Consider the following 22,413-nt stretch of genomic DNA (forward strand, 5'->3'; position numbering starts at 1 on the left):
ATAAAAAGCATTGAGGCTGCACAGGGAGGCAAAGGAAAAGCCTTAAAGTGCTCAAATTCAGCATCACCCTAATGTTGTACATAAAATTAGGCATGAAAAAGCTGGGAACACAAATTCCAACCAGTCTCCTTCTACCATTTCCACCTCCAGCAGCTGTCATTTGTTACTGGATCAAGAAGTGGTGTCATTGGAAAAGCCTGCATGAAGAGCAACCTGTGGCATAGCCATCAGCAGAAAGGGGCTCTGGACAATGGCACGTATTGGGTATTTCCAGGTTGGAATCCTGAATACATTCAGGGTTTCCTGTGGGGAGTAATTTGCTGCTGTCTTAGACCAGTACACTTGGAAGTGGACCCCGTTTCTTTGTCCTGTACATGAAAAGCTATAGTTAGGTCCATTTCCACTCACCTTTCGCTTGTCTTGGGTTTCAAATGGACTGATGAGGGGGAAGTCTCTCCCATGGTTGTCATCATTGTCACAGCCCAAAGGTGGTGAGCATTGGCAAAGTGAAGACTGCCATCCTGCGTAGCTAAGCACTGCTTTGGTCTCTCTCCGTTGCTGGGTTAAGATTAGACTCTGAGCAGGAAAAAGCACTGAAGATAAACAGAAATAGGAATGCCCTCAAGTTATTTCTGAAGTGCTTTGGGAAGATACGGTGACAAGGCAAATGCAGAGCCCACTGCTGCGTCTGTTAGGTGCCCAGAAGCTCTCAAAAACACACCCCTCTGCACACAATTTATCTGCCACCTTCTAGTTGTGACTGGTAAGAAGATGATAACCAGTGGTACCACCTGTGTTAACAGCATCCCATTTCCTTTTATTCCTTTGATGTTGAAAGGAGCTCACTTTCTGCAAGGAGCATGAAAGGTTCCCGTAGAACTTTGCCCTGAGCACTCACTGTAACAGAAAACTCGATTCAATGGTATGGATCTAAAACACCTTTATTTAGGGCTGCTTAGGGTTGGATTCCCCGTTTATTTGCACTTTGTTTATGAATGGAGGGCTGTGTGATGTTTGTATGCTGCATGAGAGACACTGTCAGCAGTAAACTGTGGGGAGAGGGGTCCTGCCCATGGCAGGGTATCTGCGGCTTCTGCCTGCTCCCCGGCTTTGATCTCTGGCACATCTCGAGGGTGCATTTGAGGCCTTTTTCCCCTCCCTGTGGTGCTGCAGAGCAGGCGCTCTGTCGACGTGGTCCCACGGCACTTAGCAGCACACGTGCTGTCACGCTGTTATTTTTCACCAGCCAGCTGTTCCACTTTATACAACACTTAAGTAACAATTTCACAGCCATTACCAGCCCGCAGTAATGACACGGGCTGAAAGCTGAGCGCTAACTGGTTGTAAACTGCAGAAACTGGGAGACCAAGAACAGACACTTTGATAAATGAGAAAGGACATTGCCTGCATTTTAATTGGTCGAGTTGAAGCCTCTTTTATCACTAAAGTAAACACAGTGTTTAGCGGGTCATGAGATAGAATTGGGAGTGACTGTCTTTATGCACTGAGGAAATATATTTCCTTGATTTCAGGTGTGATGTATTGATTCTGGGGGTTCCTTCTATGGTTTTTTTTCTATCTCCCTTGCCTTCATTTGTACCCTGTCAGCACTGACGGGTTTTTCAGGCCTCGAGGACTCCCAAGGGCTTTGTTTGCCACTATTGATTTGGTGCAAGGGGTGAGCTGCTTACCAGTCTCAGTAACTGATGTGCTGCACTGTGAGCAGTGATCCAGAGGTAAATAACAGCTTGTAGAAATACCTGTGAAAGCGTTTAGTTGGATAGGCTCCTTGTTTGAAAAAATCCCAACAACCTAAAACCAACCACGAGTGCAATGTTTACTGAGCTCTTCCTTCCCTCCTCTTTTCCAAAGTAGAATCTGGCCCAAAGTGAAACCATGGCCACAGAATACTTGAACAACTTCACCTTCTGCTGCACTGCCTCTGTGTTTTAAGCAGAGGTGCAGTCTGTTGTACTTAGACTGTTACCTGTGAGCAAGTACCTGGAAAAGCTTTGTCAGATGCCGTTTTTCAGCGTATTGCAGGTGAGAAATCTTGGTGGGCTGAACTGCGGCTGAACCGAGCGGCTCTCACGAGCGCTCTCCAGAGCAGCCGAAGGGTCGCAGGCCCAGCTCGCCCTGTGACAGCCCGGCAATTCAGTAAAGCAGATTTGCAAGGAAGTAATTGAGCCCTGACAGCAGCCACAGCCTCTTCACCTCCGCTATCTTCAGTTTTATCTGTTCACAAATACCATACCTTCAGTTATTGTTAACCCTCTTTGGTAGTGGCAAAGCGCTGCTGCCATCGTAACTTGGGTGAATAAAGTTCTCTTCCTCAATGGTGGCAAACGCAGCATCAATTTGTACCAGAGGAAAAAGCATTTCCTGGGATCATGGAAATGAAGCTTTTGTGCCGATTGTAGAAGTATATTTAACTGATTCTTCAAAAACCATTCCTAACCTCTCATTCTGTAGAAAACAATTGTGTTGTGTTATTGTTTTCAGTGAAATTAGGGGTTTGAAGCGTTTAACAGATGACTAAATTAGACCTTATCAAAAACTCTTCTGTGAAATCCTGATCCACAGACTGCAATTACCCCAAGGAGTGTAGACAAGGATCTGCATTTGTTTTGAAACTTTGCAAAACAGTGCGGGATGGCAGTTTGTCATTGGGCAAAAGGAATGTCAAGGGTAAACAACCTCAGCTTTGTCTCACAGGTTTTGTGTCCCTTTTCCTGGTTTACCCCATCGCTCCGGCATTTAAAGGAATCCAGACAGAAAATAAGAGGATAGTACCAGTTATGTGTCTGTGTTTGTGCCCTTATTTTGATCTCTTTTTTAATGCTTTGTAAAATACAGGTGAGGAATTTCCTCAGTTTTCAGTGTGTGGCTGTTTACTCAGCGGAGCTGAGGCCTTGCACAGCTTTCTCCATTGCAGTAAAGCTATTGCCTGTGTGCCAGCAGAGCAAGGGACAATATGCTGCACTGTAAGGCTGCTTTTTTCTTGATTACCTACGAGTTTTGTAAATAAAACATAAAAACATAGCTGGTGTATAGTCAATGTAATCTGTTGTGTGTTTTTAAGTAGCATTTGTAACGCAGTAACTGCTCTTCAAGTCAAATGATTGTTTTTAGTAAGGCTACAGCCTGCTTGGGTTTCCAGGAGATCCAGGACATGGACCTTTCCTGTCCCCACCCTCCTCCACCCAAAATGTTGTCCAGGAGAATTCATGGGCTTTCTGTCTTTGCCTGGGACTTCCAAATGTCTCAGGGTTCCTGCCCGTGTCCCAGCGAGGCTCCGTGACGCGTAGGAATCTTAGACCTACACAGCAAACCTGAGGGGCCAGCCTTAATTGGGCAATGAAACCAGCCATGCACGTGTTCCCCTGCAAGCAGCCTCTGGCTGTGAGTGATTTGATGTGAGGTTCCTGTCCTGTGCTGGGGCCAGGCACAGCGAGGTGGCTCCCTTGGGACAGTCACCTTTTCAAATCTATAAGCTCAGTTACGTGGACAAAATCCCCCACCAGTACCTTCTCATCACCAGGATTCATTACTGGAGAGACAGCGACCACATTGGAGAGCTCAAAGGGGGGGTATGAGTTTCATAATCATAGCCAGCTTAGCTTGGAAAGGTCTGAGCCACCCTCATTTCTCTGTGCAGTGGGGATCATTTTTGGTTGACACCCAGCAGTTTTCCTTCCTTGAGGTGGAGCGGAAAGGCAGGAGCAGATGCTGGTCGCTGGGAATTGCTAAACACATGTGCTGTAAAACGCTTCATCCAGGTCATCTGGCCTTTTCCTGCCTCCTTCTCTTTCTCTGAGATGCCAGGAATCCAGTTGAATTTCCACTTCTTTGACCACTGATCTCTCGTCCTGAGGGACGTTTGTGGTCTAAGAGCAGTAACTGCACCTGCTTAAAACACATTTTGTGAAGTTATAGAAGAACTTTGAGCACAACTTGACAGCCTCCATGTATTAATTCTTCCAGGTGTGCTGAGGAAATTACAGCCACTGCTGCTGAGTTAATGGGAGAAGAAATGAGATACAACGCTTTTTGTCCAAGGCAGTTGGAGGAATCCGTTGGCTTTTTATTCTGAAAACATCTGTGTGGATGTTGTCCTTCAAAGACTTCACAAGTAATTTCATGCAGAGGCAGAGCTGACGGTGCTTGTTTTACTGATGTTAGCATCTCTGCATGGCAGCAGCTGTTTATACAAAAAAGCGCATACCTCTCTGGGTTTTTGCCCAGAACCGAGAGCTTGCCACAGCCCTGAATGGATTTTGTGTATGAGACTTTAAGCAAATATAATTAAACTGTCATTTCCTGACAGCTCGTGTGTATACGGCTGTTTGACCACAGTGGACTTTTTGTTTTTGTAAACACATTCAGAAACCAAAAGTTAACACCAGAAACTCCTAACTCAGTAGACTGGCCAGCGTTGTGTAGCTGTGGGCTAACTCAGCCTTAAGATACATCCGTAGACATTTAGTTAAAGAAAGGGAGAGAATGAATAAGGGATCACAATGCCTGCTAAGAGGAAGTAAACCAGATATTTAAATATATTTATGGTTTCTCTTCTCTGTTGATTATTCAAAATGAGATGTATTGTGCTAACAAGAACCAGAAAGTACTTCTCAGTAGGAGCCAATCCAGTCACTACTGTAATGTTTCGTCATACAGCTTTTCCTCTTGTTTAACCTCATACATGGAACCAGACTTCCCAAGAATCCACTCACTTTTGGAAAAATAAGAGTATTTCTAAGTAATTTTAAGATTCAATCTGATAGAACAGTTAAACCCAACAGTAAAGATGGTTGTACTTGATGATCTTAAAGGTCTTTTCCGACCAAAACCATGCTGTGATTCTGTTCTATGAAAATAAAGAAATGTTGTGGACTCGGAAAGGTGATGGAAACCGGAGCAAAGATGTGAAATGTCATCTTTGAGTAATTTGGGAGAGGTGGGGGAGAAGAAAAGGTCGATTTTGCTTGTGGTATGAGACCTAGCAACGGTTCTCAGCTCCTCAGTCCAGATACAAGCCCCAGCAGCAACCTGATCTCTTTTTGGGATGAGAGTTATCCTTTCCTCTCCAATAATGTAGCTCCTAGTCATAAGAGAGCCTTAAAACCCTCAGTGGTGCCCACAGCGTGGATAAGGAGTGAGGAGCATGCTCCAGAACAGATCTACTCTGCAATTTAGCTGTGACTAAAGCTGTAATTACCATTAGTTCAATAAGATTTCTGCCTTGATATCATTTCTTCAAAATACAGAATTCTTAATTAATTCTTTCATCTCTTCTCCTTGTAACGCTGTCGAACTCTAATGAGCGGTAGCATTTTCAGTGGGGCGGTAATGAGAAAATGATGAAGAAATCAGTAACAGACCAAGCTGACATTTTATGTTTAATTGGTGAATTATCCTCTTGTTCCTCCTAGGGCAAAGGTGAAGAAAGGTGTGAACATTTTCAGCGTGAGAGCCAGCAGCCCCTATTTATGGGACATCAGAGAGAGCATGGATTATACTGGGAAATATGCACCGGCTGTTATTGTTTGCCAGAGGAAATCTGCTGCCTCCGAAAACGGGTAGGTCACTTCCAGCAGTCTGTCTTTTAATAACTGATGGCTGCTTTGCCTTTGCGAAGCGTTCTGCCAGGACTTCAATAAGTTTTATTGCAGCGCGTGATGGAAATGCTTCTGGAAAAGCTGGGGCTGTCCTTATTTTGTAGTGCATTGCTAATGCTACCACATGCTCTTTGAACAAAGTGTTGTTCAGTTCTAACACTCAAAGGAAGTTAAAACTAGCAGGAAATATTGCATTTCACATAGTATTTGGAAGAACACGTTTCATATCTGAGAATTTGGTTGTGACTGGTTTAATCTCAAATTATTCACTGCCAGACATTGTAGCAGTGGGTAATGATAGGGCTTTTAAAACCTATTAAAACCTTTTAAAACCTTTTAAAAACCTTTTAATGAGCGTTTTGCTTTGATTCTGGGTTTTTTTTCTTTTATTTCTTGGGATTTTTTTTATTTCCTCCAGAGGCAACTAAAACACACTCCTCATCTCAAACCCACATTTCTGTTGGTGAGATTTTAATTTGAATTTTCTCTCTGCAGAAGGGAAAAGTTACTTTCATTTTCCATTCCCCTTGTGCAACAACTCAGACAGGACACTGACCTGGCTTAAGCAGCCTTTGCCTGGCAGCTGGATGTTCCTTCTCTAATCACAACTGGCGGCTTTAATTAATATATTTTTGTATCATTTGTTGCTTCTTGTTCATTGCACCTGGAATTGTGTGTTGATGTGTATTTATGGGGTCTGAGTGCCTGCGTGTGCATTGCGTTTGGCATTGCTGTTGGAAAACTTGCCGTATAGCAGGGAAGTTGTGTGTTGTGATTTGCTTCTGAAGTTTTACAAAACCTTACAGGCTTTGGGATTCATTGTGGGGTTTAGAATTGTTAAGTAAGTACCCTCTGAGCCTAATAACGAGCAAGTTTCATGTCCTTACAATCTGAGTATATGAAAAAAGAGGAAGGGAATAATTTCCCTTCATAATCATGACATAAATCCCTTTCTCCCTATTATAACTTAAATACTACACAGTTTCTCAGCTTGTAGTATCCTGAATTTTCTTATCTAAACTGGATACTCTCTCGTACCTGGCTGAATCTTACTGGTCAAAGCAGCAATGTGTCCATATGCCAAGGTCAGAGCTTCCTCCTCCCTAGCACAATCTGCCAGACAGATTCTTTAAAATCAGTTCAAAGCTATCTGAAGACAGCGTGGTTGTTTTCCTTGACTCAAATGGGCACTGCATCAAAATCAAAGATTATTTAAGGATGAGTTTCCCACCACACTTATCTTGTTGGGTCCACTCGGTGCATTTCCCTGATTTCGTTTCCTCATTAGGAAAATGTAATGCAAGCTCATGAGTGAATTGAAGCTCGGTAACTTATTTCCCTTCCCTAGTCATCATTTAGAGGCAAGGCTTCAAAATGACCCCTTGTACACAAAAACATAAATTACTGTGTCACCCTTCATGCCGTGGTTGTGGGTTCTGTGTATTTTCATATGCTCAGTATAAGCATTGCTCCTTATTAATTAGAAGAAATGTGAGATATATATATCACATATATTCGATGTATGTATATATATCTAATATACACATACTAGATTTTACTGGAAAGAAAGTCAAGTGAAGACAAAGTACGCGTGTAACCCTCATATAACTGCTGGTCTGGCTTATTCCACTTGAGTTCCCGGTTGAGATTTGGTGATTTTCTCACTTTGGGGAACTTCTTCCTCATTGTTTGTAAACAGATGTGAAATATTTGCAGTGTATTATTCAATATGGTGTTTTCCTCATTTAATTTAGCCATATCTGTTTTGCTATTTGTTTTCAGATAAAGCATTAAATAAGTAAAGAGAATGTGCTCAGTATTTTTCAGGAAACAATTTTTTCCTTACCTGGACATGTTTGGTGTCACTAAATATGCACAGTGGATAGCAGCTAAATATTGATGTCTCTTCCCAAATCGTTTGCCTCCGTAGTTCATTTAGATATTTGACAAACTCTATTCGCATGTTGTTTAATTACTCTTAAAAAATCTGAGATCTGATCAGATGAATGCAGAGGTGGCAATGTTAATTAGCTAAAGGTTTGGTACTTTTTCTGTCCCTGATAGTTTGACACGGATCAGAAATTAGTGATAGTAAAGCCACCTCCTGTGGCAGGTGTAATTTCACGGCTTGAGGAGGCACTTGTGCGAGTGACAAACTTAACCAGGATGCCCGAGCGTTTCTTTATCCGAGTTTGAAATATATCAGTCATTTTGTTTGGAGAGCTTTTGGCAGCAAAGCTGATCGTAGCAGGATTAACATATAAATATTATCGCAGCCAGCAGGGTGTTTTAGAATGAATATTAACAGCAAATATTATGAGTCCGTATGAGAATAACTAATTAAGCCCATCTGTCAAATATGATTTCAAGTTCTCAGTGCCTCGCTTATTATTATGGGCTTGTGACAGTGCTCCAGATTAATGGCGAAGCAATTATAAAGTTCTCCCCGATCCTTCTGGTTTCATTCTCGGTCAATAATAATTTTGTAACACTCCAAATCCCGACCCGTGAGATAACGTGAGATGGGTTTACTGCTTGTAGCACCTGTACAGCACTCCTGTTCTCTGAGAAGCATTTGTCTTCCGTCTCTCTGCTGCTGTGTAGGCAACCAAAACGCCAAATAGAAAATGGGGTGATGGGAATTAACCAGAAATGCCACTTGGGAAACATGTAGAGACTGTTTGAATCATCTCATTGAGGTACATCTCAATTCGGGCCATCCTTTACTTATTTCTGTTGGAAGTTGGCTGGTCTTTCCTTTTCTTAATGCCTTGGGTGATGAGATGAATCAAATAGAAAGGGGAGATTACAGGAGTACTGCGTTTTGGGAATCTTCTCTTGGTGTTGTTTCTCACTGTACCTGAAGTTGAGCATCTCTGCTGAGTCAGTGATGAGAAGAATGGCCAAAAGTGCTGTTCCCCTGGCTCTCCTCTTGGGCTGGAAGCACGTAAAGTGGGATGGGTTTGGAAATTACTGAGGTCTCTAAAGATGCAGATTTATTGGATCTTGCTCATCTGCAAAACGTGACTGATCGTGCTTTTCTGTGTCCATTGCTGACGTGGAGACATTAAGCAAGATTTTCTGATATGGTACTAATGGGTGTCATGACCCTCTTAAAATACTTGATTCACGTTTAGATGTCTGGGTAGAAGTGTTTGTTATTCCATTGGAGAATGCATTCTCGTTCTCTGTGCCTATGGCAGGAATGAGGCCATTGATCCAAGCACCTGCAAAATAGTTAGAGACAAAGCTTGGCCATCTCCGAATGGAGCCTTAATGTCTGGGTGTGACCCTTTACTGCCTTATCTCCAAATGCATTTGAACTATATCAGGAATAAGCTTTGCTCAGCAGTTTCTATTTTCTATGCTTGTTGTTGGCAATGTTACAAAGACAGCATTTCTTTTGCTGCTTCCCTACTTGCACTTTTGGGTTGCAGCTCTGTGACACTGAAGGACTTATTGGCTTACACTGCTTGAAACCAAATGCTGATCCTGCTATTAGTGGAGAAACTTATTTTAATTTTGAACTACGGGTGACTGAGTCCGTGATAATAGTGACACATTAAGAGACAATGATGGTATTTTCTGGCCTATAATCCCTCACTTGTTCCTGTGTGCATCTCACTTTTTCATTGTACCGTATTTCAATGCTCAATTTCCTTAAGAAAAAGAAATTAACTCAATATTAGTTAATAACGGTAGACAGGGAAACGTATATTGCCTTTGATGTTCTCACACAATACTTTATTTGTATTACATTTATGCCGTTGTTCTTAGTGCCCTGTATTTCTCATTTTCAACTCTAGTTATTTAACATCCAGTTTCCACGTTGAAACCTCAGTGAGCTACTGCCTCATTCTCTTACTTGTTGCATCTGCCAGGGCATTTGATAGACTCTCTAGAGTGCTGTAATCCTAAAATGTTTCTGAAGAAACAAAAGCAACAAATTTGACATAAATAACAGCCTAATAGCCACAAAAATTATATTATGTCTCTTGCTGGTGTTCATCAAAATGCTTCATGGAAATAGTTTTATGTTTTAGATCACCATTATGGTTTTTTCTTTGCCATTCATGCACTTGCATGGCTTTATCAACTGGAGGTCTGTTACTGCTTGGGAAGAAAATTTCCTACTCAGCAGAATTGCATTCAGCTGAATTTTAGGGTTCTCCTTAGAGAGGAAGTCCAAAATATTCCTGTCATCTTTTTTGTGAGCATGATGTTACTGGGAATTATGTACAGTTATTTAGCATTTACCATTTCCTGACAGCTTGCAGCTGGTGATATTCAGAGCTACGTCACTGCTACGTGCTTATCATCTTGAGCAAAGTGGTAAAGGTAACTTGACTCGAGAGTTCACAGCAGGACTGAGCAGTCAGGAAAGTAGAGGAGACTCTCAGTAGTGCCTGTACCTCTTTATATCACGGTGCTATCCCTCCATCACCTTTCTGTGCTCAATGGGAGAATGTCAGACACCACCTCCTTAGAAGGTGATCAGCACAGAGACCTTTTAAAGGCTTTTATTCTATTTTGTGGTCAAGTGTAAAGAATAAAAATATACCAAAAAGTTTTTAGGGCAGAGGTGGGATTTATTGTAGTACAACTGATTGCTGCTTTATATGATTTTAGCAATGCAGAGGGAAGAATATTCTTTAAAATATTGCTTCATGTTTCCACATGTTGATACATGGACTGTTTTCCCCTGATCTTCAATGCTTCTGCTCTGTATGTTGATACACATAGAGTATATTCTGCTCAGGATGTTGGTACATTGACTGTTTTCCCCTGATCTTCAATGCTTCTGCTCTAGTAAGCATTGCTTCTAGCTAAAAGCAACTGAAAAGGGTGATTGAAGCCCTGGTTATGCAGCCACTTTGATCTGGTACGTGTTGCCCCCTTAGCTTCTAGAGGTTGCAGCTGGGTTAGGAGGGATCAGGGACAGAGTCTGCGGATTGTCTGGGACTCGGGTTCTCGAGCACAGTTGGGTTTGCTGTCACCGCTATGCCAGCTCACCACACACCCCAGGGAGAACTGGAATTACCAACTGTCAGCTCTCATTGCATGGGTAGGAATAATGATACGAATTACGAGAAGATACAGTAAACTGATCAAAGACATCATGTCAGTTTGAGAGGTTTTGCGCTAGGTCCAATTTGTCTCACAATCCGTGGTCATTTTCTAGCACATTATTCTATTTGACTCTGCTTTTGTGACAGTCTATCCCCGATGGAAAATAAATGCAATGAATAATTGAGTCAGTAGTGACTGCACGCTGGCCTCCTAATGGTCTGAGGCCAGTGACCATGCACTGACTGTGCTCCATTCCTGGTATAGGTGCCTCATCCAGCTCTCCTGTCCACTCAAGGCTGTCCACCTCTGCATATACAGAAACCCTGGGAAGAAATTCTATGTACTTTACAAAGTCACAGAAGAAGATATGACAACAGAAGATATGATTCATAGCAGAACCCGAGAAAGGGGTTCTTAATTTGAGTCGGACCAGTTCTGTGTTTCACATATGAAAGCAGCAGGATAACCTCTCCCAACTCTCAGCTGTGACCCCAGGGTAGAGCTTTGAATAGAAGGAATTTTGGCTGCAGGAAGTGTGCTTGTAAGGAGGAATGAATTTAATTTCCTGTCCTAGCTTATTTGAAAGCAGGGAGAGGGGTTTATCTCCTTTGTGTTTTTAGATTAAACTTTACTGATTTTTATTTTATATACAAAAGTAATAATGGAAAGCAAGGAATAATGGAAATGCAAAGTACTGCATATGTGAATTTCCTTAATGATAACAAAATTGAATGTGTAACAGGTACTCAGTGTTCCCTTGTTCATGAGCTTAGCGAGGAGTCTGCGAAAAAGTGTGCTGTCTTCATCTGCAGTTACTGTGATAGCTCAAAAGGTGGAGGTTTGTTGAGTGAACCGGAGAAATGCTGGTGATTCCTGTGCTCACATAACTGGAGAATATAATGTGGTATATAACATAACATAATTTAACATAACATAACATAACATAACATAACATAACATAACATAACCTTACATGGGAGAAGGCAGAGTTACATTTTTGGCTTTTCAAGAAGTTCTCAAGAAACAAAGTTTTCTATGAAGTGCTGGTAATCAGGCTTGTTTTCTTTGATGTGTGGTACTTTCTATAAAATAAGGTTCTATAGCTCAATGATTTCTCTTCTCTCTTTCTCCCTTGGTGATACGTAGGTGTTTTGTGGGATGCCCATCTTTGTGTGTGGTGGTGAAGCAGCTAAAGGACATTTCCACCAGTCTGGATAACCACATGCATATTTCGTCTCTATTTTTACCCTGGTGTTATCCAGTGCAATAAATATAATTTAAAACTTGATGGAGAATGATTCCCCTTAAGAGCCTTAACGATTCATCATCATCATGCTTGCTCTGTGTTTGTGGTACTTAGCACTTAAACCTTTAGTAGTCCCAAGGCTCATAATAACTATTCCAGTGGGACAAAACCAGTTTGCTACCTATTACAGAAGAGGCAGCAAGTGAGTAATCTCCTGTCTATTAAAAACCTAATATTAAATGCAAAAGTGTGTCTCATTGGAGTGTCTCTAATGGTGCTGTTGATTTTCTTTTCCTTGGAGGAAATCTTGTAAGAAGTAGCACTAATTACTCAGAGTTGGAAGGTGAGTGGATGACTTAAAATGTGAGCTAAGGCTGAGAGCACGCCTGTTGCTGTTGAGACATGGGGATCCTCATTTTCTGGATAAAAAATAAAAAGCTGTTAAATCTATCATGCGTAAGTCACCATACAGCAAAGTGTGGATCAGGAGGTGAACAGAATCGTGTCATACCTTCTAGCATCCATATCAATCGTACAGCAAATCCTAAGTAAATTCCAACCGCAAGTATGAGGCTGAAGTTCACTGGGCATTTGAGTTATCTTATGGCTTCAGCTCTTAATGTATGGATTTAATGTTGCAATCCCAGCCTGTTCATGTCATCAGTAAAGATCTGTGGGCAGTTTACATGAACTGATGGTGCATCTATAACTCATCCTCTAGTTATTTCACCTTGATCAACTCTTGGCCTTTAAATCACCTCTGTGGGCTAAGATAGGGCTGCTACCCCTGCTTAGTAGAGGTGCAGAGGACGTGTTCTGACACTGGTACATGACATTACCTGTTAGGGTTTATGTGCATGCAGTGAAACAGGGTTACGTCTTTAGGCTTAGGGTGAGCTCCACATAAGTGGATGCACTGAGCAAGGAGCTGCTTTGACTTAATCACCACGACAGTGCAGAAATCAGTGGTGTGTTGTTTGATGACCCCTGTAACTGCACCAGCCTGCGTAACTGGCCCTGGGTCATGCAGGAAGGGTGACAGAGCAGGAGGTCAATGAGGATCTCCTGAACAGGCAACTTGCACCAAAGCCTGCTTGCTTTTTTTCTACTCAGGGAAAGCCTTCCCTCCCTTATACAGAGCTTATATGGATTTCTCTGGAACTGGTAATGTGTATTAGACCTCTTTTTGGAGAGTTTCTGTTGACCTCCACACCAACAGAAGACATTGGGCTCTGTTAGGACAACGGGATGCCTTGTGTTTGGGGACATCATTGATTCCACCCTACATCCATGCAGACGTGTAAAAATCAGCAGCAGGATGGAAAACTGAGGTGTAAGATCCCATAGGCAGAACTGTCTGTGTGATCACCAGGTATTTTAGGTTACGTGAAGGGAGTGTGTGCAATGTGATGTATTCCTCCCCTGCATGGCAATCTGCACCAACAAGCAGTACTTCCACCTCTACCAACACACTCCATTTCTGCAAGTGTTTTCCAGCCTAAGGTGTAACCTGGTGTATGAATCGTGTTGTACAGAGCTGTTTTAATGTTCAGTACACTTTCAGTTTGCACCTCTGTTAGAGTCTGACTCTTTCCATTTGGAATTCATCCTCATGGTGTAAGTTTATGAATCATCTGTTTTCTGTATGAGAGTTTGACACAAAATTGAGCGTAGAAAAGATGTTGCATAAGAAGTTAGACAGAACTGCATTTTAGAGCATGTAGGAGTGGGGAACCAGGCTGCGTCTTCTATGGCAAGTGAGGGAGCCGGGAAGGCTGGTGTGTTGTGTGAGTCTGTGGAAAAGTGCAGGGATCATTACAGGGTACATTTGCATTTGTTACTCAGAAACCCTGAGAGCTTTTCCATACAAGAGGTATAAATGTGGTTTCATAGTAACCACACTTTACAATGTGAGTAACTGGCAGCTCTGATCGCAGCCCAGCCGAGGCTGGGCACGATGTGAAGCCACCATGCCGTGTGAACGCAGCCGTCTGATGGCACAGAGCCCGTCGACCGCTGCTGCTGCGCTCGTGGTGGCGACATGAAGATGCAGGGATCAGCTGGCTGTGGTGTCTCTGAGATGAAACTCATGGCCAGGGTGGTAGTTGCAGGACTGCCTGCACTTACGTAAATGTGTTAATATTATTCTTAGTCTCAGGGATTACCTGAAGCTAATGGTCAAATGTGCAGTCAGCTGGATGGGTGACCGCTACCTCCATCCTTGCTCGACATAGATTTTTCTCTGGCATATCGCAAGGATGCATGCCTGCCTTTTCCTCAGCTTTAGCTGCAATCCGTGTAGAATACCTTTGATATTGACAAGATTTTATCTTTTTTAAAGCCTTTATTCACTGGAAGCTTTCCTAAATCCTAGTTTTGTGAACTTCAGCACAGGGATTGTGGAACAGGGTAGCTATTCAATTTATACTGCCAAAAGTGAGACTATATTACTTTCATCTTCTGTTTCTCACACTTTCTTCCTAAATCAAGTGTAAAATCAATCCCAAAGCATCTGTTTCTGATATTTATATAATTCCCATTTCAGTTATACCTTAATGCACCAGAGTCTCCATAGGTTTGTTTATAATAGCATTGGCAAGTGCAGAAGTGCCCTTATCCCATATTAAAGACGAAGGCCATCATATCAAGAGACGAGGAAATGTGTGGCACAGAGCAGTGGTGTGTGGAGATAAATGGGCCAACTTGACTGGGATGTGGTGCCACTGCTCATCCAGCGAGCCCTGGGCACAGCATAGGAGCATCTCAGGCTTGGGGACGAGTGGCTGGAAAGGACCTGGGGTGTTGGTGGCAGCAATGCCCATGAGCCAGCAATGTGCCCTTGAGCCAAGAAGGCCAACGCCATCCTGGGCTGGATGAGAAGGGGTGGGTGTAGGGCAGAGAGGTTCTCCTGCCCCTCTGCTCTGCCCTGCTCACACCACAGCTGCAATCTTGTGTCCAGTGCTGGGCCCTCAGCTCCAGGAGGACGGGAACTGCTTGAAAGAGTCCAGCAGAGCCACAGAGATGCTGGAGGGAGTGGAGCATCTCCTGCTGAGGAGTGGCTGAGGGAGCTGGGGCTCTTGAGCTTGGAGCAGAGGAGCCTGAGGGGGGCCCTCATTCCTGGGGATCCATTGGGAAAGGGCAGTGTCAGGAGGAAGGAGCCAGGCTCTGCTCTGGGATGGCCAATGCCAGGACAAGGGGCAATGGTCCCAAGCTGGAGCACAGGAGGTTCAAGCTGAAGATGAGGCCAAAGTTTGTGAGTGTGAGGGTTATGGAGCATGGCCCAGGCTGCCCAGAGAGGTTGTGGAGTCTCCTTGTGTGGAGACACCCAAAGCCCTGGCCGTGTTCCTGTGTGACTGCTCTGGTGATCCTGCTGTGGCAGGGGTTGCACTGGGGGAGCTTTCCAGGGCCCTTCCAACTCCTGACATTCTGGGATCCTGTGATCTCTCGAAATAGGACTGCACCATATCACACAAGCATATCACCATCAGCTCAGAGAAATGTAAAGGCCTGAGTGGAACTTTTCATTTTCAGTTTGTTTGAACCTTGCATTTAATCTTATACTAGAAAGAAAATAATTAGCCTGAACAATTTTCAATCCAATTAATCTATTCCTAAGTGGCAAATATTGTACCTGCAAACGGGTCGATTATGAAGTGTTTCCTCTGAGATGCGTTTTCCTGTTAATTGTTGAAGCAATTAATTTTTTTTACGGACACACGCAGATCTCTGTGTGATGTAGTTAAGGCAAGGAAAGCAAAAGACAGGGAGGAAAACAAAAGAAAACCATAATAAAATACAAAGATTATCACGGAATTAATAAATACGATGTGTGTACAACCTGTTATATATGTTGTGCATGTATTATGCATTTGTCAACATCCATCCCAGAGAAGCTTTCAGAAGTTCTGGAAATTAGGACATCTTGGAATTAATCTTTCATGCATATTCATGAAAAGCAGCTTCACTTACATGAACACATGGTTCTTTTTCCATAGGATTCTGGGCAGAGCAGACTTTGGCAGACAAACCTTCACAAGTCTCTATATGATCTGGTTTTCAAAATCAAGTCTCGTCCCTCCCCCTGCCCCACGTTTGGAAAAATAGGGGCACATTTCCAAGGGAAAACAAAGTCCAGGTTTGTCAAAGTTTATCCAAATGATACCTCTCTTGCCAGTTTTTGAGTGCTCACCTGAGAGCCTAAGAAACATCATCATTTCTTCTATTTCGTACGTGTTTAATTCTGAACATCTTTTAATACGAACAGGCAATGCTGTTCTCCTAAACTCCATTGTGTATGGCTAAATCGCTACGATTTTAACTTGCTTTTCCCCAAAAGTTTAAATCCAGACACCCCTGACATGGAAATTTGTACCTGAGCAGCTTCATTTTTCACCAGGTTGTCAGCTCCCGAATGGAGGAGTGCAACAAGTGATTCTGGATTATTCCTGGAGCTGTCAAAACCACAAAGAATGTATCCCCACACTCTCAGGATACCTTTATTTTATAGTGCAGATACACATACACATGCAGTGCGTACGTCCTGTCTATACCGTCATTCTTTTTCATTTCTAACAGATTGAATCAGGTTTGATTTTATGCACATTCAATATCAAGAACTCTGTGGAGGAGAGGGCTTGTGGGTGTAATGTGCATTTGTTTTCTGTATTTTAGTGAGATAAACCCCTGGCTTAGTCCTTAAGTGTCCCAGAGAGAATTGCAATGTCTCGATGAAAAATTACTATTTATTCAAAAATCAAGACTTGGTTCTCATAAACGACGCGAGCATAAATCTTGTTTACAGTGGCTCTAAGCAGCAAATGATCAAGGGTTTAGCTGTCTCCAGTGCGTGGGGATAAATGCACATGTTCAGAAACGAAGCCTTTGAGATGGTGGGAATCAGCAATTCCTTCCTAAAAGCCGCAATTTTGCACTTTCCTTTCGGTTTCTAGTTTTGGCATTATGTTTATGTAACTCCCCAGTAAAATATCTCCTGTTCGGGGCTTTAAGGGATTAATCTTGTTTGTGAAAAGAAATGCTGCTTCTGCTTCTTGGGTGAAGCACAAATACGGAGTTTATTCTATAATTTAATCACCACTTGTAAACACATTGAGGAAGTCCTAATGAGCCGCTAATGATAATCCAGATGCTTCCGTCAGAAATACAGAAATTATAGAAGAATTAAACTATAAAGACATGCACAATTGTCAGACAGGTGAAAACACCTCTTGGGTAGGAGAATTGTGTAGTGGCAAGCACAGTCCTGTGGATATGGACGTGCTGGCTGGCTGGGCTGAAAGACAATGCTCTCACCGGAGAGACTGAGTGTTTATTTCTCCATAACTAACACACACAATAAACGGAGCTTTTGAAAGTGGAGAAGGAAGGGTTGTGCTAGGGGCAGAGGAAAGAAAGCAAATATTTAGATGGAGACTAAGAGAAAAAGCAATATGTGTATAATGATCTTTACAATGCAAGCACAGAGAGGGCTAAATTACATTGCTAGATTTGCAACCCTCGCATTTTAATGTACTTTTAATAAATGCATGTGTTTTTTTCTATGTTGCCAGTTAAAGTAGTCTGTAAATCCTGCTAAGAATCCTGGTTGCTAACAGTTGAAATACTTTAAGGGTGGAAGTTAACACTGGTGCTCGGGCAGGGTCCCCAGTCCTGTATCACTGGAACTGTGGACGCGCTGCCTTCTCCAGCCCTTAGGACCCTTCCTCCTTCCCCCAAGGAGGGCGACTCCTGGGAACTGAGGCTGAGATGTGGCCATTCCCTCACCTGCGAGCAGAGCAAAACCGAGTGCGTTTGAGCCTTCATTTGCTTCTCTCTCTCTGTATTTGCCTTTTCCTCAGAGCTGAGACCCAGGTGGGACGTTCTGGGTGCAGATGTGTGCAGGGCACTAACAAAGCATTGCCAGAGCTGTGCCAGAACTGAAATTGGGCAGTGGGGAGGAAGGGATCGCTGCTTTCCCCATAGCACAGAGCTCACAGTGGTGCAGGCGGGTGCCAGGTTCGGTACCACAGCACGCAGGGACCTCATGGCCGAGCTGTGAGGCACGGATCTTGCAGTGAGAGCAGACAGGGTGAGACCTGCCTGCTGTCGTCCTCCAAAACCAGGGCAATTACCAGCTGCAGTGTGCCCTGCTGCAGGGAAGGTTAACCAGAGCTATTTTAAACAGGCATCTCCAAGGAACGAGCGATCTGAGGATTGTTGTTTAAACATCTGGCTGTGGGGCTACATTCCTAAACACCGTTTTTCACGGCACGTTCAAAGTGGCTCAGATGCTATGGTTTTGAAGAAGCAAAAATCTATACTGGAATCCATCAGAAAAGTAGCGTTTTTGGTCTGTGAGTGAGCAGAGCTCTCCTTTCTAAAATTAGAAAGTCAATTTGCCTGTTAAGCCAGGGGAACAAGGAGCTCTACATGCCCTCTGAAATTAGCAGTGAAACAAGCTGCATTGAACTCCTCTGTAGCTTTACACCTCCAGGGCAGTGGCTGGGACCGAGACAGACAATATTTCTGCAGGCTGTCACAGTTATTTTACAAGAGGAAAAGGAGGAGGGAGAGGAGAGAGTTGCTTTGGTCTGATCTCTAAATGAAGCAACCAGCTGAACTTTTACAATCCTCCAGCAGATTAAAGGACACTTCAAACAGGCTGCTATGTCAAGTTTTAATTTATTCTGCTGAGTATCTTTTCCTTAATTGTCACAAAACTAAGACATTAAAGCTAACAGAGTCATGCGCTCTGTTAAAAGGTGCTGTTACTTTAGAGGAAGGTGTTACTGGAGACAGGCAATGCGGAGGGAGGTCTTTCATGTGGTATAGACCTAGAAAAGAGAATCAGGACAGTAATGTAATGCTTTTGGTTTTCTATGGATAGTGCTTGGAAAGGATTTAATGTTATTGTGGGTATGCAAGAATCTGTATCTCTTTTTGTTAAGTGTCATTGCAGAGGGTTGCTCTGAAAGGCATTAGGCAGATGTGAAGGCACTGGCCATAAGCAGCTTGAATTCCTTCAGTCTGCAACTAAACCTGAGCCTGGAGATGGGAGGATTTGGAAAACTCCAGAAACCTTACAGGAAAAACGCGGCGTAGTTGTGAAGAAGCGCACACAACTTTTGCTGCTTTTTTCCTCCTGAAAAGGCTGGCTAGAAACTTGAAAAGCAATTAGTACAGCTGCACTTCGAGCCTTAAGAGTTATTTCTATGGCTAATAAATGATTCAAATGAAGTTACGTATACGTGTGCAGTATTAGGTGATTGTAATTCTAAGATACCGTAGATTAAATTCACCTTAAATTTGTGCTGTGCCAGCTACATCTCAATGAATGTGCATAAAGATGCCAAGTTAATTTTTCCAGCTTTTTTCTCCTAAAATACAAGATTTCTTTCTGTAGCTACATTAGGTCTTAATTTACATACTGGTGCTGTGGATATTACTTTCTCTTTTTTTGTTTACACGTCAACAATATTCATGCTTTCTATTTTTAACATTATAATATTCCCCCTATTTCAGAGAGATGTCAACAGGCAAATATATGTATTCAAGTAGCTTAGTACACGGTACAGATCCATCGCTAATAATAGGTGTGTGATGGGTTTTTTTCCGAAGTAAAGAATTTATGCTTATTTAAGCCATAAATACAGCTAGCAGTGCTATCCATGTGCTAACTCAAGAATGCATTTGTCATTTTTAATGAAGCAAATAAAGCAAGTAACTGTCGCTAGGTCATTTGTTCCTGAATTTCATTGTTGCTTCTTTGGGGGGAAAAGGGAAATTTCAGCCAGGTTTTCTGAGGAAATGAGCCATATGCTACCATGCTGCTCGTGCATGTGTGTTTTAAATTTGACAGCAGCGTAGCTGGCTCCGAGATGGTGATATTCTTCTGTGTTTCCTGAAAATAGGCAGACAGCAGAGGAAAAAGACCTTGGAGAGTCCCCAGGCAGCTGAATTCTTATCAACAGCCAATGATGGAAGAGTCTTCAATAAGAGTTTGTATTTCCTTGGACGTGAGGGTCCATTGGCCATGAGACAGCTCTGCAGGAGCTTTTGCTTGCTCCGTCCTCATGGAGCTCCTCTTTGTTCGTGCTTATGCCATTTCCAGAAATTCTTACCTCTGTAGTGCAAACCTGGCTCCGGTGCATATCGATGGGCAGCGTGTTGAGATGCTGAAAGGGCCCTTTGTCAGAAATAAGGGAGGCTGGATTTGGAGTTCAGGAAAGGTGCCACTTTGATGGGTGGTAAAAGGAAGAAGGGGAAATTATCAGCCGAAAATGCTGCACGGGCCTAAGCAAAATGTTAAATAGTCTCAAGCCAGAGAACTAAAGCTGAGCTCTTGGGTAGAAACTGCACTATAGCTTTTATATTTGAGTGAGTGTAGCCTGTGACTGAAGTAACAGTAATTACATTTGTGTTTTAATTCAGGAGCTCCTCTCTATGACTCCAAAATATGACACATAAATTTTCTCAAGAGGAAAATGTCTTAGTAGGGAAAATAGAAGTAAAATCTCCAAGGTTAAAAAGTTCTGTCTAACCTTCTGCATTATTGCTCAGAATATTTTTCTTCTGAAAGTTAATAAACCACATGCGTTCACCTCATACAGCTATTTCCCTCCCTAAACAAATTGCTTTTATTGTCAAAACTACAAATTTAGGCGCTGTGATCAATACCACCATTTTATGAGCTGTCAGTAAAGGGACTTGAAGATGCAGGTTTGCTTGATTGTCGAGGAATAAAGATTGATCAGCCTCATTGCTTCTTCTGTATGGATCCTCGGTTTATTCACTCCCAGTGTACAAAGCAAAGCACTATCACCTCACCCCTCTTCAAAATCACACAGTCGATAGCTTTTCCTCTGCGCATTTCTGCAAGCACTTGAGACTGCAACCCCAATTAATATGTTAAGAAGGGCAGAGAGGAGGAACACGTTTTGGTGTCGGCGTCTTTCCCTTATAGAAAGATGTGATTTTAATTCCAAACTTTTCTTGGTTCATTTCGCGGAAAGGACTGAGCCCAGACTGTTAGATTTTACTCTTCTGTGTTTTCTTTTATTGTTTTTTAAATGAAGACAAGGAAAAGAAGAATGCGAGATGCTAACAGGAGGCTGCTGGCCTGTAGCAACTGTTGAATCTTGTGAGGCTGCCCTGGTTTCTCTGGGATAGAACCACAAAATCAGTTTTCTATTCAGGGAAGCTGCACTTCTGAGAAGACTGCAGCAAGACGTGACTTAGTGGGAACAAAGTTGGTAAGAAACTTTGTCTTGGTTTTCGGCGAGCACTCTGGTGTGCAGTGATCAAGATCCTCAGCAGTTTCAAGTCAGCCAACTCCAGAAGCTGGGAGCAGTGGAAGCCAGGGCAGCTGACCCAAGCTGGCCAACAGATTTATTCCATACCACAAACTGGGGAGTTTGCTGGAGGTGATGGTCACCACCCCCATCTTCATTGCTTGTTGTGACCACTCTGTCAGCTGAGTATAACTTTGTGAGCTTTATATTAATATTGCTATAAATACCAGATTTTATTATTATTATTTTATTAGATCTATTCTATTTCAACCCATGGGTCTCCTTTCCTCTCCCAAGTTCTCTGGCAGGTTGTTTTTAAGGAAAATTAAGTCCTTATATTTGTCGTCCGAGAGGTTGCTGAGTGTGATTATTTCCAATGGAATAAAGGATACAGTCTGAGCTGTGTTATTGTCGTTGTATATATTCTGTTACCAAATATAAGTATTTATAGCACAGGTAATTTAACATGCTTGTGCATGATCAAGTCACAGTGTCCACATCTTATTTAGAACTTAACTTAGTTAAGAAATCATGTGGCTCAACTGTAATTTTGTAAGGAGGAAGGGGTGTTGTATGATAATCTTCCTATTCTTTATCTGCCATATTAATGTTAGCAGCTCTTCACAGCATAGATGCCTTATAGTGTGATACTTGGATCTTATAAAGTAATTGTTTGATTGGTCTTTGTAGATGCTACTGGCATCCAAAGAATAGCACTGATCAGATGGGTCTGGCTGGTATGGATGACTGTGTAGGTGGCTAAGTAATAATTCAGGAAAGGAGATGCCTGGTTAGATGTATAGGAGTACTGCAGTGAAGGATAGAACAGGATTTTCTGGCTAAGGGTGGAGGAAAGGGGCTGTGCCATGAGGATGCGGTGCCAGGGTTCAGCTGAGCTTGAGGGGAGCCCCTTCCTCCCCCTCTTGCTTTTCCTTTGTGCCAGTGCTCACCTGACCCTACAAGGAACTGGTTCAGGCATCTAAACTACCAGAAACCAACTGCAGAAGTACTGTGTTAGTTCCCCAAAAAGGCGTATTGAAATCCCGTGTGGGTGCTAGGGGAGGAGCTGCAGTAAAGGAGGGTACAGAGACCCCGGTGGGTCCATGGGCATGGCCCTGCAGCAGCAGCAGCAGCAGCAGCACGCTTGGTGTGGCCTTAGGCAAGTGAGGATGCATTCGTGGCTTAGTTTCTT

General features: G+C 42.8%; 1 protein-coding gene across 1 annotated transcript in view; it reads left to right on the top strand.

Annotated features, from left to right (window-relative positions):
* LOC104536358 (transmembrane protein 132D-like) overlaps positions 1 to 22,413 on the top strand; it is a gene marked incomplete at its 3' end in the record, with an annotated part of 148,672 nt that overhangs the window by 90,864 nt on the left and 35,395 nt on the right. The window contains exon 3 of the mRNA XM_010178940.1: positions 5,433 to 5,579. Coding sequence (XP_010177242.1) covers positions 5,433 to 5,579 — 147 coding nt within the window. The remainder of the gene's footprint in view (positions 1 to 5,432; positions 5,580 to 22,413) is intronic.

Source organism: Mesitornis unicolor, unplaced genomic scaffold, assembly GCF_000695765.1.
Source record: "Mesitornis unicolor isolate BGI_N332 unplaced genomic scaffold, ASM69576v1 scaffold2762, whole genome shotgun sequence".
Lineage (NCBI taxonomy): Eukaryota > Metazoa > Chordata > Aves > Mesitornithiformes > Mesitornithidae > Mesitornis > Mesitornis unicolor.